The sequence below is a fragment of the Trichechus manatus genome, unplaced genomic scaffold, assembly GCF_000243295.1.
Source record: "Trichechus manatus latirostris isolate Lorelei unplaced genomic scaffold, TriManLat1.0 scaffold00091, whole genome shotgun sequence".
NCBI classification, from domain to species: domain Eukaryota; kingdom Metazoa; phylum Chordata; class Mammalia; order Sirenia; family Trichechidae; genus Trichechus; species Trichechus manatus.
The window spans coordinates 5102162-5118495 of record NW_004444027.1 but is presented as its reverse complement, the minus strand read 5'-3'; the positions used below and the strand labels follow the sequence as shown (position 1 = coordinate 5118495).

The window sequence follows — 16334 nt, the reverse complement described above, 5'->3', positions numbered from 1 at the left end:
AGCTACATTAGCAAAAGGGGGAAGAAAAGAGTCAATTTCAAGTTCTCAGGGAATTCTATAAGCTTAGGAGATCTGTAATAGTTAGTCAGCAGGGTGAAGTTCTAGGGAAGTGTCATAAAGGGAAAGAAAATCATTAACTTAATTCCCAGCAGAAGTGTGTGTAAGTATGTATTACACAGGGACACACATGTACACACACACCAACGTATACACAGCTCACTGATAATATGACATAATCCTGATATCCTAAGTTCCTTTTTGATAAAAAGTTTTTAATTGTCTATTAAAGATTTTTTTCCATTACAGTATATTTCTGATTTTATTGTTGAAGTCAGTGGAAAAATAAGTCCCTTTGTGCTCATTTTGTCAGTAGTATATACTAAAATTGGAATGATACAGAGAAGATTAAGGTGGCCTCTCTGTAAGGATGACATGCAAATTCATGAGGCATTCCATATTTTTGAGTGTCTTAATGGTGGTGAAATAATTTGGAAAAGGATAGTGGTGATGGTTGTATAACATGAATAATGTAATCAGTGTCACTGAATTATACATGTAAGAATGGTTGAATTGGCATATGTTTTGTTATTTATATTTTTACCACACAAAAATGGCTTCCTTGGCAGCTAATTATAATTGTATATATAAAGAGCTAATTATATTGAAATATTCTGCAGTGCGAAGTGTATACAACAACAAATACCTTGCCCTTATCGTGGCTGCTATTTGTACCTAAGTCACCTTTTCCCTTTGGTCTCTATTACTTGGGTGACTGTGTGTGTGTAGAGATGGCAAGAGCAGAGGAAATTGTAAATATTTCTTCTAAGTTCACTGTAAACTCTCAGTGTTCTTCATTTTCACAGTATTGAATATCTATTGTCCTTGCCCTAGGGAAACGTACTATCTACATAGAATAACTTATCAGTGACTTATGTTTATCATATAACTTATAGATTAATTTATGATATTAACTTTTTGCTTCGTTTTATATTTTTCTTCCTTTCTATGCCAATTTTCCAGTTTTGCAGTTTGAGCCATTTGAAGTGGTTATGCCCTAATCCTGTATAGGGAACACCTGTTGTATTTGTAGGGTTTGCTGCCGCCTGACCTGTCCTTTATCCTAGAGTCCTGATCACTCCAGATGTAGTTTTCTCCTGCCTGGAACTTTGATCCCTGCTAGGTTTCCTGAGTGGATGTGTGTGACCTTTTGGGTGGTTTCTGAGTTCTGCCCTAAAGGTCTACTCTGGTTTAACGCCCCTTTGTAGATATAGTAACCTCTTGCTTTCCAGGAAGGGAAAGCCACAGCTTTGAGACTTGGCAGTGATATTTAGGAAGGGAAGAGTTCCATCCTTCCTGTTCCATTCTGTTTGAATAGATGAGAAATTTAAGAAGAACCTGGGTTGGGAACATGGACAGCTAGGAGTCTGTTCCAGGTGTTTAGATTAACATAGAAGCAGTTTGGAATATGGAGCAGGGTGAGAGAAAAGCAGGAGGATTTTATCATTCCCATGAGGAATGTGGTATTCAGTCTTGACATCCAGGATAAGGAGGCTCCTTTGGAATGGCCGTGTTAGGCGTTGGGGCTCTTGGGGACATGAGGCATAATATCTGTTGGTTTCACAGCCCTCTGCCCCCTTCCTGCTTCTGTCTATCAGCATTTTAGATTCTCCTATAATATAAATTCAGATTTATGGCCTAGGAATGAAAGAGTCTGGGTTGGGTCTAAAGCAGCCTGAAGACAGACAGTTTAAAAACTGAGCATTTACCACACCTCACCCGACCTCTCCCTGTTGAGATGCACTGTTGGGAACAGGGCGGTCGGCTCAGGGCCACAGCAGGCATGAGAGCCTCCAGTCATCCTGTGACTAGTCATACTCTCAGAGCTTGTCTTTCCTTCTCCAAGTATGTCTCTTCTGAATAAAAAGAGGAGCAACCTGGGCTGCAGCTAGCGTTGGTAAATGTTATACCCACCTGATAGTTGTAAGAACTGAATGGTTTCTTTTCACTCACAGGTTTTAGTGTTCTTGCTGGGGCTTAAATTACTGAAAGGCATTTTTCAAGAAAGCATAGTCAGGAAGCTCTTAACTTGGCCTTTCCACCCTGGATAGGATGAATAGCTGTAGGGAAAGCTTTCCAGGTAGTATTTGACATACTTGTATGTGTGCATTCTCACCCACCCTTGGAGGCCTAAAAGGCAGGAGAGCTTTTTCCCTTCCCCACTCTCCATTTTTATCACAGCTTACAAAGGGGAGATTATTTTCTTCCCGGTGGAGTGGCAAAGCCAGACAGAGCCAGAGCCAGGAATTGGACTCCAGAACCCAGGCTCCCAGGCTAGAATTCATGGTCTCCCAACCTGGGCCATCGGTGCGGAATCTGGCATAGACAAGGCCATGCCAGAGCCCTGCCCAGATACAAACCGTGGGCATCCTCTTGTCTTCTCTCCCACCAGCTTCCCGCTCAGCCTGTGACCTGTGGAAGGAGAGTGGTGACGTGTCCGACAGCGGCAGCAGCACCACCAGTGGGCACTGGAGCGGGAGCAGTGGCATTTCCACCCCCTCTCCCCCCCACCCCCAGGCCAGCCCCAAGTATTTGGGAGATGTCTTTGGTTCCCCCCAAACTGACAATGGATTTGAAACAGATCCTGACCCTTTCCTGTTGGATGAACCAGCTCCACGCAAAAGAAAGGTATGTGGTGTAGTGTGAGTGTGAGCCTGGGCTGGTGGGGTTAATGTCTGTGAGCAGCTACGGGCAGGGACAGCCAGCAGTGGAGGGGCCCTACAGGTCCTAGATGTTCCCAGGTTCTGCCCCATTTCAGTTTTCTTTTACTGCTTCTATTACCTCATGATATATTCCCAGGAGCCTACTCCTTTTCATTAATGCAGTTCTGTTTTGTTTTTAACCTCTATCCCAATCCTTACCTTCTTTCTTGCACTACTACAGAGGCTTATGCATGAGAGGTCTGGTGGGCTCCTCTCTACAGCAGCAAGTCCTGCTGTTTACCATTAAGACTGTTTGTTGGGTCCAGGTTGTCAGTTTCTTTGGTCCTATAGAACCCCTTTCCTAGACACTTTTCTTGGGTTCTGCCAGAAGGCAGAGGGTAACAGCCAGTTGAAGCTGAAGTCTCCCCTAGGTTAGGATAAGAGAGGGATGAGGGAGAAGAACATATCCCAATTACCTGGTCTTCCTTTTCCCCTAGAACTCTCTGAAGGTGATGTACAAGTGCCTGTGGCCAAACTGTGGCAAAGTTCTGCGCTCAGTTGTGGGCATCAAACGACATGTTAAAGCCCTCCACCTGGGGTAGGTATGGAGCCCCATCTTTGTCTGAGGTACCATTCAGGGGTTCTTCCACCCTGCTAACTCCTTATGACCCACAGCCCAGAATGCTTTTAAGAAAAGCACTTGCTGAGAACACCTTTTCACCTTCCTCCTTCTTCAGGGGTTTATCCCTGCCCCTGAGCCGGGCAACATAGCCTGTTGAAAAGATAGGTGGGAAGGAAGGACCTTCCTATCATGATGAGTGATGACAATGAATTTGCTGTGGATGGGAAGGGAGTTCTATCCATCTTATGGATGTGTCTTCTTGCTGCACTGTAGGAAGCAAGATATGGTTTTGGTTCAGGATGGAAGTAGGGTAATTTGGTTCAGTCACTGTTGATACCCTATTGCCAAGAAGTACAGAGGCCGGGTTCTGGAGAGCCAGAGCTCCATTAGCATTGGCCTTCTGGAGCCAGGGACTTATTTCCATGCACAGCTGGGGCTGAGCCTCATGGCTGCTCATGACAGAGGAACTGACTCAGCCCTTCAGGAAAGAGCTTGACTGCAAGTAGATGGGGCCCGGGGACGACTCGTCGCCGAACTCAGAGTTGATAACTCCTGTGGGAGGAGAGGTTCTCACAGGTTCTGTGAGAGCAGAAGCCTTGGGCACCAGGAAAAACAGTTCCCACTGCTGTGCAAGAGCCTAATCCTCTGTAACACCACATCAGGAGATGGGCTTCTACGTGTTCTCTTGGGCTCCTTCCCTGACTTGCTCGGTGGCCCTGAGTACCTTGGGTTCCCCTGTTTTTGAACTGAGACAACTTGTACCTAATCATGGCCACATCTCCCTCCCACACAGGGACACTGTGGACTCTGACCAGTTCAAGCGGGAGGAGGATTTCTATTACACAGAGGTGCAGATGAAGGAAGAATCTGCTGCTGTTGCTGGCACCCTTGCACCTGGGACCCCCACAACTGAACCAGCTCCCACCCCTAGTGTGACCAGCACACCTCTTGCCATTCTTTCACCACCTCCTCCCAAAGCCCAGTCCTCAGGCCCGGAACACCCTGGCCTGGAGACTTACCTGCCCTCTGGCACTCTCAGCAAGTCAGCTCCTGGTTCCTTCTGGCACATTCAGGCCGACCATGCGTACCAGGTATGGGCTGGGGCATTCTGGTAGCTCAGCCTTATGTCTGTGAGGACATTCAGTATCTGGCTTGTGACTGGCCAGCCTCATCAGAGACCATTGACAACCCTGACTGAAGGCTGAACCATTTGGCCAAATTGCTAATCTCTTGTACAGAGAAGGAAAAAGAAAATCATTTCACACTCAATGAATGTGGGAATTCCAAAGTTTTAAATTGGTAGCTGTCATGAGTGGTGACTAAAAATCTAGCTGAATTCCCTAAGTAAGCAAGTTAATTTATTTGGGCTGGAGAATTATTATATCACTGTTTATTAAAGAGGATGGAATACTGGAGTTGGGGTTCCCAGAGCAAATCTCTAGTTCCTAGAATTGTGTTACATTAATAAACAATCCACCAACCATTTTTTAAATATCTACAATGTGTGAAGCATTGGGCTAAGCTTTCCAGATAAAATAAGACATAGTTCCTGCCCTTTTGAAGTGCATGGTTTAGCTGGAGAGAGAAATGAATATATAACTGTTTAATTATAATAAATAGTCAAAATAATTATGATGCATAAATATAATAAATAGTCAAAATAGTCAAATTATAATAAGTAGTTGGAAGTACCTTTACAAGAGCACGAGCAAAGTGTGTGTCCAGGAATGAACAGTCTGTTATGCCTGTGTGGTTGGGAAAGTGGTCATGGAGGGGTGACACTTAGGGTGGTCTTCACTGTACGTGAGCCCTGGTGGTGCAGTGGTTAAAGTGGTTGACTGCTAACCGAGAGATAGGTTGTTCCAAACCACCAGTGGCTCTGCAGGAGAAAGATGTGACAGTCTGCTTCGGTAGAGATATACAGCCTTGGAAACCCTGTGGGATCTCTATGAGTCAGAATCGACTCAACGGCAGTGAGTTTGGTTTTCACTGTACATAGTAGGTGCTCAGTGAATGTGCAGCTGCTATGTGCCAGTTTTTCTTAAAATCCTTGTATGCCTACAGTTTGGTTTTATCAGACTCTGGGCTGATTTGCAAGTTAGTCATTAAAAACAGGGCTTTCAGTAATAAATCCTTTCTAAAATGAGCCAGGCTTCCCTCTGATTAGAATGAGTGGCTGCTTAGCTATTTCAAGTTACCTAACTTCAGGTGGCCCCTTAGGCAACTGTGGTTCACATTGTGTGGCTGATCCTGAGTGTGGCTGATGTTTTCACAAACAGACCTAAACCTGTGCATCCGTGCAAGGGTTGTCTACCTTGAAGTAGTTGCCTGGGGATGCCGTACACTTATTCCAGCAATGCCACCCAAAGTCTTTTAGACTTCTTTTGGAACTGCCTATATCATGTTCTTGGTAGGTAATCAGGCTGAGATTTTAATTCTCTGTGATTAAGTCATGAGGCTGTCATGTTAACCAACTCTGAGAACAACTGTTAAGAAGAGTTCCAAAAAAGAGTAAAAAACCCATTGCCATCTAGTTGATTCTGACTGATAGTGACCCTATAGGACAGAGTAGAACTGCCCCATAGGGTTTCCAAGGAGCAGCTGGTGGATTCGGACTGCTGACCTTTTGGTTAGCAGCCGAGTTCATAACCGCTGCGCCACCAGGGCTCCAGGAGATGACTTCAAACATTTGGAAACTCTGATATTTCTCTTGGGAAGATGCATCTCTACTATCCCAGTATTTCCTGGTCATCTCCAAGATGCAGAGATTACACCTCGTGCTGCACAATGTGAAGTTACAGAATGATTGCTGGACTTTGAAAGCCTCCAGAGATGGAACCTTGGTTGACTCTCTCTTGTCTCTGCAGGCTCTGCCGTCCTTTCAGATCCCCGTCTCTCCGCATATCTATACCAGTATTAGCTGGGCTGCCGCCCCCTCCACTGCTTCCTCCCTTTCTCCGGTGAGTGGTCCTCAGCACTTTCTGGGGCTCTGGTACAAGCCTAGGGCTCTTTCACACATATCCAGTGCTAGAGGCCTCCAGCCCCTAAACCTCTCGAAGATCTTGATACACTCTCCCTGCTACCATAGCAATCCCTAGCTGGTCACAGGCTCTCTTAGAAAGTGAAAGCAGGGTGCTTACACAAGAGTATGGAGATTGAGCGGGTTTATTGCCAAGAAAATCTCCAGGCTAGGTTGTCTGTGGGTGCTGATTATGGTTTTAGTATCGAGGAGAGAGGAAGGGAGAGAATTCTCTGTAGGGGAGTTGAAGAGAAGTAGAAGAAGGTGGGAAAAAATAAAGAAGATAGGAGCATGTGAAGGGGTGTGTGGAATAGGTCAGAAATCTTGATGGCCACTGTGAACCAATGACTTCAGCTGCTTGTCCTTGAACTAAATAAACTGTAAGTAATTTTGAACCACACATGGTGAGCTCTAGTCTTAACTATCTCCTACAGGAAAGTTATCACACATGGCAAAACCTAAGTGGCAGAAGGTGCCATTGAGCCAATCCCTCCCCTTTGTTTTATAGATGGTAACTGTCTAAATCTCCTGTAGGGAGCAACCCACTAGATGGCCCACAAGTGGCTGCCTTTGACCCCTGCCCTTGGCTCGTATTCAGTTTTTACCCTTAAAGGCCTGCTCCTCATTCTTCAACCTCACCCCATTACCTGGCCCCTGTTGCAGAGCACTCATCTCTACCTGGAGTCCTCTTCCCCAGAAGGTGTCATTGCCTCTGCATTAGTGATGATATAGGGCCCAGCACTTAAAGGGGGCTCAGTCAGTGTTGCTGACTGTGCTGTAGGAGTGCTTCTCTCATTTCTCATGACTGCCCTCGTGCTCACGACCTGGACTTACAGCCTCTCTCCACTGTGCCCAGGTTCGGAGCCGGTCACTAAGCTTCAGCGATCCCCCACAGCCACCACCTGCAATGAAATCTCACCTGATTGTCACTTCACCACGGGCCCAGAGCAGTGCCAGGTGAGACGTTTGCTATCTTGCCTTTCTGGTTTCTGTCCCCACCATCTCTACTGGAAGTAGGGACTCTGAGTCCTCCAAATCATCATCACCAGAGTTAGTCAAGATTGGGGAGGCCATGTGGAGAATGTGCTGTTTGGGGAAGGCTTTCAATTTTCTGTGCTTCTCGCCACCTGCCCTCTGGGAGTCAGGCTGCTGGCCCTGTCGGCTTCAATTCTGAGCCACCCGTTCCAGTCTCTTCGTGTTTGCTCAGCCTCTTGCTTGGCTGCTGTCCAGTTCTAACCACCAGTGTGTGACTCTGTATTCTCATTACTCTTCCTTTGGCAGGAAAGCCCGTGGGGAAGCGAAGAAGTGCCGCAAAGTGTACGGCATTGAGCATCGAGACCAGTGGTGCACAGCCTGCCGGTGGAAGAAGGCCTGCCAGCGATTCCTGGATTGAACTTGTCGAACCGGCTCATCCTCTGTTCTTTCTGGCCCTGACCTGCAGCCGGATGACAAAAGGCAGACGTGTCACAAGAAGCCCTCAGCAGAAACCTAAAAGATAAAGGTGAAAATGTGGATTTGGGGCTCTACTGGCCAAAGTTTAACACTTAAAGCATTTTTTTCCCCATGGGGGAACATTTTATTTTTTAAAAAAGAAACAAAACTATTTTTCCCCTAAAATAGGAGAGAGCCAAAACTGAGCGAGGGTATTCTACAGTAAACCAGAGACCAAAGAATGAATGACCCTCCCTTTCCCACACCTTGTTTCTCTAGGGTATTAGTTTGTACGTATCAAAAGAAGGAACAGCTTATTCTGTTTCTTGCTGAGTTGGTGATTTCTTTGCTTTCTCAACTCTTCCAGAAGGAACTGTGAGCAAGATGAATTTACTTTTGTTAAAAAAAAAAAAAGTTTCTGGCTGGTCACTCAGAGAGCAGGACCCATCGCGAATGGGGGTGGGAAGAGTCTCTGTGCACTTTCCAAGGTGCCACCTCCTCTTCTCCGTCTGAATCTGGAGAAGGGAGCTTTTGTCCTTCTCACCAAGCCGCTTCTATGGAAGTAAAAGCGAAACCCTTTCTTGGTGACAACTCTTTGACTCTGAGTTCTCTCAGATGTTGGGTTTTCTCCCAACAAATATTATATGGCTTCTTCTCAAAGCCCAGGCAAATAGGTTTTTAAAGACTGTCCCAAATTAGCTGAGCCAAAAGGCTAAAGATAGTTCACTTTTTGAAATGTGGCAGTTTAACACTACCTTGATCATTCTTTCCTATTTCTTTGAGGAAATGCTAGAGGGTTTTAGTATCTGTGAAGCTCTCTGCTGTCACTGCCCTCTTGATGCCTCCTCCCTCCATTTATGGAAATGATTCTTCTAAAACACTTTGTTTTCTTCCGTGATTTATTCTGAAGCCTTTATTCTGGACACTCTATTAAAGTGCCCTCTTACTTCAGTGATCTTCAGAGACCCTGGTAGGTTCTTCACCAGGGATGCCTCCAATATCCCTCCTAAGGCTGCAGGTGGGGATGGCCGTGGAAGAGGGAGAGAGAAGGGAACAGATAGAAAGGCAAGTGGCAGATGGCTCCCATGATGGAGAGGGAGCTCACAGGTCCCCAATTGTTCTATTATCTAACTTTCCCCTTTGGGAAGAATCTAAACTTATTCCTAAGGTGAGAAGGAGCCCAGGACTCTTCAGTTAACACAGGAAAGTTGTTCTGGATCCTTTGTCCAGTGTTGGTCTAGTCAATGCGATGTGGAGGGTCAGTTTGATGGTTGTAACCTTCTCAGATGCCTGTTGAGCACCATCTCTTGCCTGAAGGTAGGATAGTTGGATGTTAAAGAGACTCCTGGGGCAGGAGTCCTGGGGTGTGTGTGAGGTTCAGGCTGAGGAATCAAGTGAAGAAGATGTGGGGTTGAATTTGCAGCTACTAGAGTTTAGGCCTTTAGTGTTTCTGGAGACCACAGGAATTTAAGGGAACCTGGGCCGTGTTGCTTGTGAGGTAAATAAGCAAAAATATTGTTGTTGGGAAGGGAGATTTAGGGAGTTTATTGCCATGCTAGCTAATGATTAATAACGACTGAGTGACATGGGCCCTGAAAGTAGGGCAAGTTTTTGTTTTGGAGCCTCACCTTTCTTCTAAGCATGAAGAATTCCCCAGGGCCTGCTTGAGTGTGGCCACCAGTGCCAGTTATCCTAAGGAGTCCTGGACCTGCATCCCAGATGTCAGGGCTCAGGGAATCCCACCAGGCCACCTCTCCTGGGACTGAGCAGCAGCGTCTACCCCTTGATTCTAATCTAGGCTGTCCTCTTGGTCCCAGGTGAAAATACCTGGCTACTGAAGTTCCTTTGGCCAGCCTCCCGTGGGAAATACACATACACTTTTCAATCCAAGGCACATTTAATGTTAAAAAAAAAAAACAAAACAACCCTGCAAGTCTAAGAATAGGGGTGTGATATTGTAAAGGATGATGGTGGCTTTGTTTGGTGATAGAAGGGAAAGGCACACTTATGCATGGGTGTTTTTGGTGGTGATGGGAGTATATTTTTAAACTTAGTTAAAAAAAAAAAAAATTATGTGGGATTCTGATTCTTGGTAAAGCTAGAAACCAGGCCAGTAAGAAGTGGCCCAGGGTTCTTCCTCTTCTCCCTTCTGCCTCACTGAGAATTAAAAGCTGACATCAGGCTATTACTTTTCCTCCCCATGTTGTTCATGTTCAGATCTCAGTGGTGAGGGGAGGGAGCATTTTGAGAAGTAGGAACTCGGCACAGGACGATCATCCCTTCTCTTCTAGGCAGTTTTCTTAATCAGAGCTCTTGCTGAGTCTCTTCCCTAGAAAAGTTGCTTTACTTTCCCCGACTCAGTTTGGACTGTGTAGATAGATATAACTGGGTATAAAGATTTTTCTCTAAGTGAGATAGGCTTCTCATGTCACTGGTGCACAGGACAGGAAGGGATGATAAAAGAAGAAATTGATGGAACAATTTAAAAACTGAGGTTTTTTTTTTCCTTTTTCTTTTTTTGGTGCAGCCTTCCCTGTCTGCATTTGCTCCTGCTCTCATTTTGGTGGTATTGGTCTCCTCTGCCCCTCTGCCTGTTCTCTCCTCTGTCTTGTTGCTGTTGTGTTGGTTCTTGACATGTGATCTGTCCTAGGGGTTGCCCCATTTGTTTTTCTTGGGGGATGGGAGTGGTTTGTGAATTAATCAAGTGATCATGCCTGTTTTCTTCATCTCTGTATCTCTCTACTTCCCAGCCCAGCCAGACAGCAGAATCCGATTGAGGGAAGATGCCAGAGGTGTGCTTTTGAAACTAATAGGACTGATTTTCAAAGCAGTTACCTTGGGAAACTGTACATTTATTCCAGTGATGTCACCCTTATTCAAAATAGTTCTTGGACTTAACCTTCAAAGTCTGTGGTGCTGTTTTTTGAATTGCCTTAATGATGGTAAATCACAAGTCTGCCAAATCATGTCTGTGGTCAAGTGGGGTAGTTGAGGTCTTAGGTGCAAAGCAAAAGGACTTACTATTGAGTAAAATTGCTTGGATTTATTTAGGTGGCTTTTAAACTGGCTCTGAAAGCAATTCTGTGATTTCAGAGAGTGTTTTGAGCAATGGCCACATGTTGTAGTAAGTCTACAGCTTCCCAAGGTGACTCTTTGAAGGAAAATAGTATTTTGGGTTTGGAAGCTCTGGTTTGTTTGAATAAATCTGTCCTGTTACTTTCTGGTTGGTCATCTCAGGTTCTGACTTTACCAAGGGCAAAAAAGAGAAGAGGGAGATAAATCCCATCTGTGAATTTGTCTTATTGGCACCTTTTCCCTGGCTGTCTTCCAAGTATTATTTTTACTGTTAAAAATTTTTTTAAAAATGTGAAATGTAATGTTTTTACAGCAGCAATATGAAATATATTTTATAAAGAATAAAATGGTACATTGTTTGATTTAATTTGTGCCTGTCCCTTTGCCCTCTTCCCCTGCAAAAAATAAGATCATTGTCCTTGGTGTTAAGCAAATGATATCATGTCACATTGTTGGCAGAGCATATGCATCCATTTGCTCATAATAACGGTAGGTAATATTTACCAGATACTAGGCCAAGTGTTTACATAGATTACCTGAAGTAAATCCTCACCATAGCCTAGGTGTGAGTTATTATTCTCATTCCCATTTTGCAGATGTGGAGACCGGGTTAAGTGACTTGCTCAAGGTCATGAACTAGGCAGTAATGGCACCAGGATTCTAATCCAGGTGGTAACTGTTTTCTATAATGTTTATATTGACAATGGGGAGCATATTCTTGGCCATATTCCTGTGTCTCCTGGAGAGTGGCCCAGTATAAGATAATAGACTCAAGAGAAAACAAGTCACACTCTACTTACAGGATGGGTTCTGAACCCAGGGAGCAACATGGTTCACTCCCTGGTCATTCCCTAAAGATAGTCATTCCATGTATTGTGATGGCCCAGATGTCTAGTTAGAAGCTGGCCTGGGTGGGAAGGATGGTGGAAGCAGAAAGCATCATCCCACCCTTGCTACTAGGAGCCCTGGTGGCACAGTGGTTAAGTGCTTGGCCACTAACTGAAAGGTTGGCAGTTCGAACCCACCAGCGGCTGTGCAGGAGAAAAGACCTCTCGATCTCCCGTAAAGATTACAGCCTAGGAAACCCTATGTGGCCGTTCTATTCTGTCATATAGGGTCGCTATGAGTGGAATTGACTCTGTGGCGCACAACAACAACCCTTGCTGCACCGGGACTACATGATGCAATTTTAGTTGCTGAAGTTTAAGAAAGACAGTGAAGCAGCTATAGACTCAGGGAAGACTAAGTAAAATAAACAAAGCTTGAAGAAACCGGAGATGTGGAAATGTGTTTAAGCATTCAAAGTATACTTAAAATAAGGGGAAATTTTTTGCCCTTTTAAGAATCCAAGGTAGGGGGGTGGAGGGCAGATGAGAGACTCTTGGTTAAATCCTTTTCATATTAAGTCACACTGGTTGTATGAGAGAAGCAGGTGCTGAGTAGTGAGAAGTTGATGTGCAGTGACAGGGGTATGCAGAGGAGGAGAGAAAGCAGAGGCATTCAGAAGCTTTTGGGGCTGTGAGGCAGTTCTAGGAGTGGGGATTAGGGACCCCTAATAATGCTTGATGGTGAGAGTGATGCCACCTCTGAGGAGATGCAGGGACCTGAAGACAGAAGTCAGTCAAGCCCAGTAGCCTGTGAAGCAGGTGAGGGAGGTTGTCTTTTTCTTCCATACATTGGGGTAGAATGGAGGACTTCTTTCTCCTCATTCTGTTTTTCCTTGCCCCACCTCCTTCCCTCTAAGAAAGTAAAAAATACAACCTGTCTGTCCTCCAAATCAGTTAATTGCCTTTGTGCCAGGTTTGTTTGCAGCTCTGTGCCCTGGGAGACTGACCTTTAGGGTTGCATCAACAAATGCCCAAACATTCTGGCTTCCAGTTGGGTTTGGCCAACAGGAGATACCAGGCTGGAGTTTGAAGGGTGTGGGAGGAGAGAAATTGGAGTATTGAGTCCTCTGGCTGCTTAGCAAAGTATATAAGTGGCTATATTTCTCTACTGAAAGCTGCAGAGCACTACAGTTCTCACTGGGTTCCAGAGACTTCCTTTTCCCTGTCAGGACTCCCCAGCTCCCCAAAAAAGTACTATCCCTTAACTGATTTCCTGTAACCTTGTCTACTTTTATTAATAGTCCTTTCATTTAACTCTCCTCAGTTACTCCATTTGAGGTGCTGTATATTTCTTGTCTGGACCCTGACAGTTGCAGCGCTTAACGTGTTTATTGTTAATTGGAGATAAAAATGACATCAGCTTGTTAGTTTTGGCTCCACCCTTTACCTCATGTCCCAATCCAGTGGTTCCCAAAGTGTGGTCCCCAGCCAGCAGCATCTGCCTCACCTAGGAACTTGTTAGAAATGCAAATTTCTAGTGTGTCAGAACCTGGAACGCCACAGTTTGCCCTCTCTGTGAATCTGATGCACACTAAAGTTTTGAGGACCACTGCCGTCCTTTGTCCCGTCCATCCACTCCACACAGCTGTGTGCATCTGTTTCCCCCCACTTACTCCACTTGAATCTGGCAACACAGTATAGTTGTGGTGTGTATGCTCATGTATCTTGCACTGTATACTTTATATAAAGCAGCCTTTTGCCTCTGCCTTCCAGGGAGAGGCAGTTTTGATTGTGCATGTGAAATCTTAAAACAGCAAACTGATTTATTAACCATTTGCTCAGTAGAAGTTTAATGGAGAAATATTTGTTTAAAACATTCAGTCAGTAAAGGACAATCCTTTTACAAACAAGTTATGGCAGTGACAAGTCAAAACCCCAGGCTTGTATTTGATTGGTCATATTCTTTTAACCCACCCCTAGAAGAGGGAAGAGGCAGTTGAGAAGGAGTGATGGGGCCATTTAAATGTTAGCTGGAGAAATTACAAAAATACACTCTGATGTAGCAACAGGGGTGTTGTGAAACATGCCATGGGGGAGACAGTAGGTACAATCAGAGAGTTCTCCCTGGGGGTGGAGACCTAGAGGCAAAGCCCTCAGCGCCGGCGGATGCTCACGGCCTTGGGGAGGAAGGAATCCTGATTTTCTGCTGGCAGGTCAGGGGCTGGAGACATGCTGTTTTGGGGATCACCCAGACACCTGGGGAGACAGAAATGGTTAAAATGGCAAACCCAGTAGTTTTTCTGACTCTTCAATCCTATCTGCCTGTTATTCAGTCCTCTTTGACTCAAATGATCAAAAAGAGGCAAAGAAAAGCTATCAACCCAGTCATTAGTCCCTAATGTAGCAAGAAGCGTTCCCTAACTCCCTCTGTACCTCTGTTCCCTGATTTGAGTCTATTGTCAGGACTAATGGAATAAAGGGAAGTCTGTAGGCTGTGACTTGAAAAGCATAACAGTAGGCCCCCTGCCTAGAAACAGTGTCTCTTATCCCTGGTATTTGGAATTCCATGTCTAGCAATTCATTTCTTTAGGCTAGATAGTGTCCTCATTTATAGTTCTCTTATATTGCAAGTGCTTTTTAAGCCTGATGTCACTAATACCTCACCATGAATGAATCTGCTCACTTTCCACTGTCTAGAAGAGCCAAAGCCTGGGGCAGAGGAGAGCACCAGGGCCAGGGAAAGGGAAGAGAGACACCACGACCAGCTGTGCCCATTTCACAGTTCTGACTAGGGCCAGTTCTGCACCGCACCCCCCCCACTTCCGAGGACATCATTGCACTTTCTGAATAGGATTCTTTATCCCTCTCCCGTGGTATGTGACCCCATTTCTTCCCAACCTTATAGGTTGAGGAGAATGCTAGATTGGTTTTTGATATCTTCGAAATCAAGAACAGCTTTGGTAGCAGGAGTCCCCCATGATGGAGAAAGGACAATAATTGTAATGTAGGTTGGGGTGTGTGTATGTGAAGACAAAGTTTAAGTTGCCTGTTCTAGACTCATAAATACATATCCATATTAGAACTCAACAACCATGAATGCATGGAAAAATAGAGAGGTGGTTGCAGAAGGAGAAAGAAGAGCAGTTGGTGATACCTAAATGAGCTGGTTAATGTTTCCGTTAAGAACTTTACATCTTGGGCAAAGTAGCAGATGGAAGCTAGTTACTAGCTTTGTTTCAGCTCGTCTCAGTTGGAAGCATAGTAGAAAATTAGAAAAATCAATTGCCTGAATAGGGGCTCGAATGGCTTTTTGAAATAAATTGATTCCTGCTAGCGTGACTGATTTTCAACTGTCTTTGGGTAAAGAAAACTGATCTAGTTCAGAATTAGACATGAGTTTTAGTGTTCCTTAATAACCACTTTAAAGAAGAATGTCTTTAAAATTTGAAAGAATTCAATACCTGTTACTTCTGAAAGATTTACTGTTAGGTACTGTGTGGATATGGCTTAGGAAGAAATAGAATGCTTGTCAGGATCCAAGAAGATGACTTCAAAAACAGAGTTGAGGTTAATTCAGGGCCTTTGGAGATTAGTTATTCTGCTAAAATAAGCATAGCAGCCTTTCCTCACCACTTAATACATATGTTCATATTTGGCAATGGGCCTGTTGCAAACAAGCTTGCCTACCTGCAAAGAGCTACCTTCAAAGAGCTCTGCCCCCATGCCAGGCCAGAGATTAACACAGATATTAATATACTTGAAGGAAGATTACTGATGGTCTGGCTACTTCTGACTTACGGGAAATGAAATAAAACAGCATATGTAGATTATTATTTTGTTAATGCCTCTGAGAGTCAGGGAAAAGCCCCACTTGGGTAATATTTTAGGATGATTTTGATGGACTGACTCTTTGTATTAGGTCAAGTTTCTAGAATGTTTAAGGAGAGCCATGGCACTCTGCAGATGATCATATTCCCGTATACAAATTAAGGCAAAGTGTGTGGTGGTTGATGAACAAGTGGCTTGTGGAGGAAGGAAAATCAGAAAGCATAACTACTGGCCCTAGCATGAACTCCTGGACTGGGGGAGAGTGGGAAAGTTTAATGGTTTCCATGGAATCCAGTCACCTTAATACATAGTGGGTAAGGGAGAAGATAGGTAAGCTGTCTTTGAAGATGAAATAACAGCATCATAACCACAGTAATCAGACCCTTTGCAAATGACTAAGAGTAGGTCCAGCTATTGGTTCTTAGAGATAGTCTCTGAGGAAAGGTGAGCTGAATGGTTGCTATGGAAACCGAATAGGAGGATTGATCCCTTAACTGTCCCCATAGTAACTAAGCTCCTGGAGAGATGTAGAAGAATTAGTTATCTTAACATACTACTATTATCCCCATGGTAACCAAGCTTTAAATGAGAGTCGTCAAAGAGCAATCCTAGAAAAATCTTTGCTCCCTAAAGCAAAGGTGGGCCAATTAGTCCCCCTGTTCAGGAGGGACGGAGATGACTCTACCTCACAGACCGCACAGTAGCTGAACTCCTTGAGGTTCTGTGTTGTGTGTGTGTGTGTGTGTGTGTATGCGTTGGGGGGGCGGAGGGATAATGCGCTTCTAAGACTGGGAGGAAGGCTAAGACAGTTGGGTGTCTGAAGTGTCTTCTTG

The 16334-nt window shown here is 44.7% G+C and overlaps 1 protein-coding gene and 1 non-coding gene across 2 annotated transcripts in view; both read left to right on the top strand.

Moving 5' to 3' along the window:
* ZNF395 (zinc finger protein 395) overlaps positions 1-16234 on the top strand; it is a 28453-nt gene extending 12219 nt beyond the window's left edge. The window contains exons 4-9 of the mRNA XM_004382188.3: positions 2450-2685; positions 3197-3297; positions 4115-4412; positions 6189-6281; positions 7197-7297; positions 7622-16234. Of these exons, the coding sequence (XP_004382245.1) occupies positions 2450-2685; positions 3197-3297; positions 4115-4412; positions 6189-6281; positions 7197-7297; positions 7622-7733 (941 nt within the window). The 3' untranslated portion in view covers positions 7734-16234. The remainder of the gene's footprint in view (positions 1-2449; positions 2686-3196; positions 3298-4114; positions 4413-6188; positions 6282-7196; positions 7298-7621) is intronic.
* Positions 361-462, top strand: LOC111821594 (U6 spliceosomal RNA). Its single transcript, XR_002824960.1, has one exon. It is a non-coding gene; the product is annotated as a U6 spliceosomal RNA (small nuclear RNA).
* Positions 16235-16334: the final 100 nt, after the last annotated feature.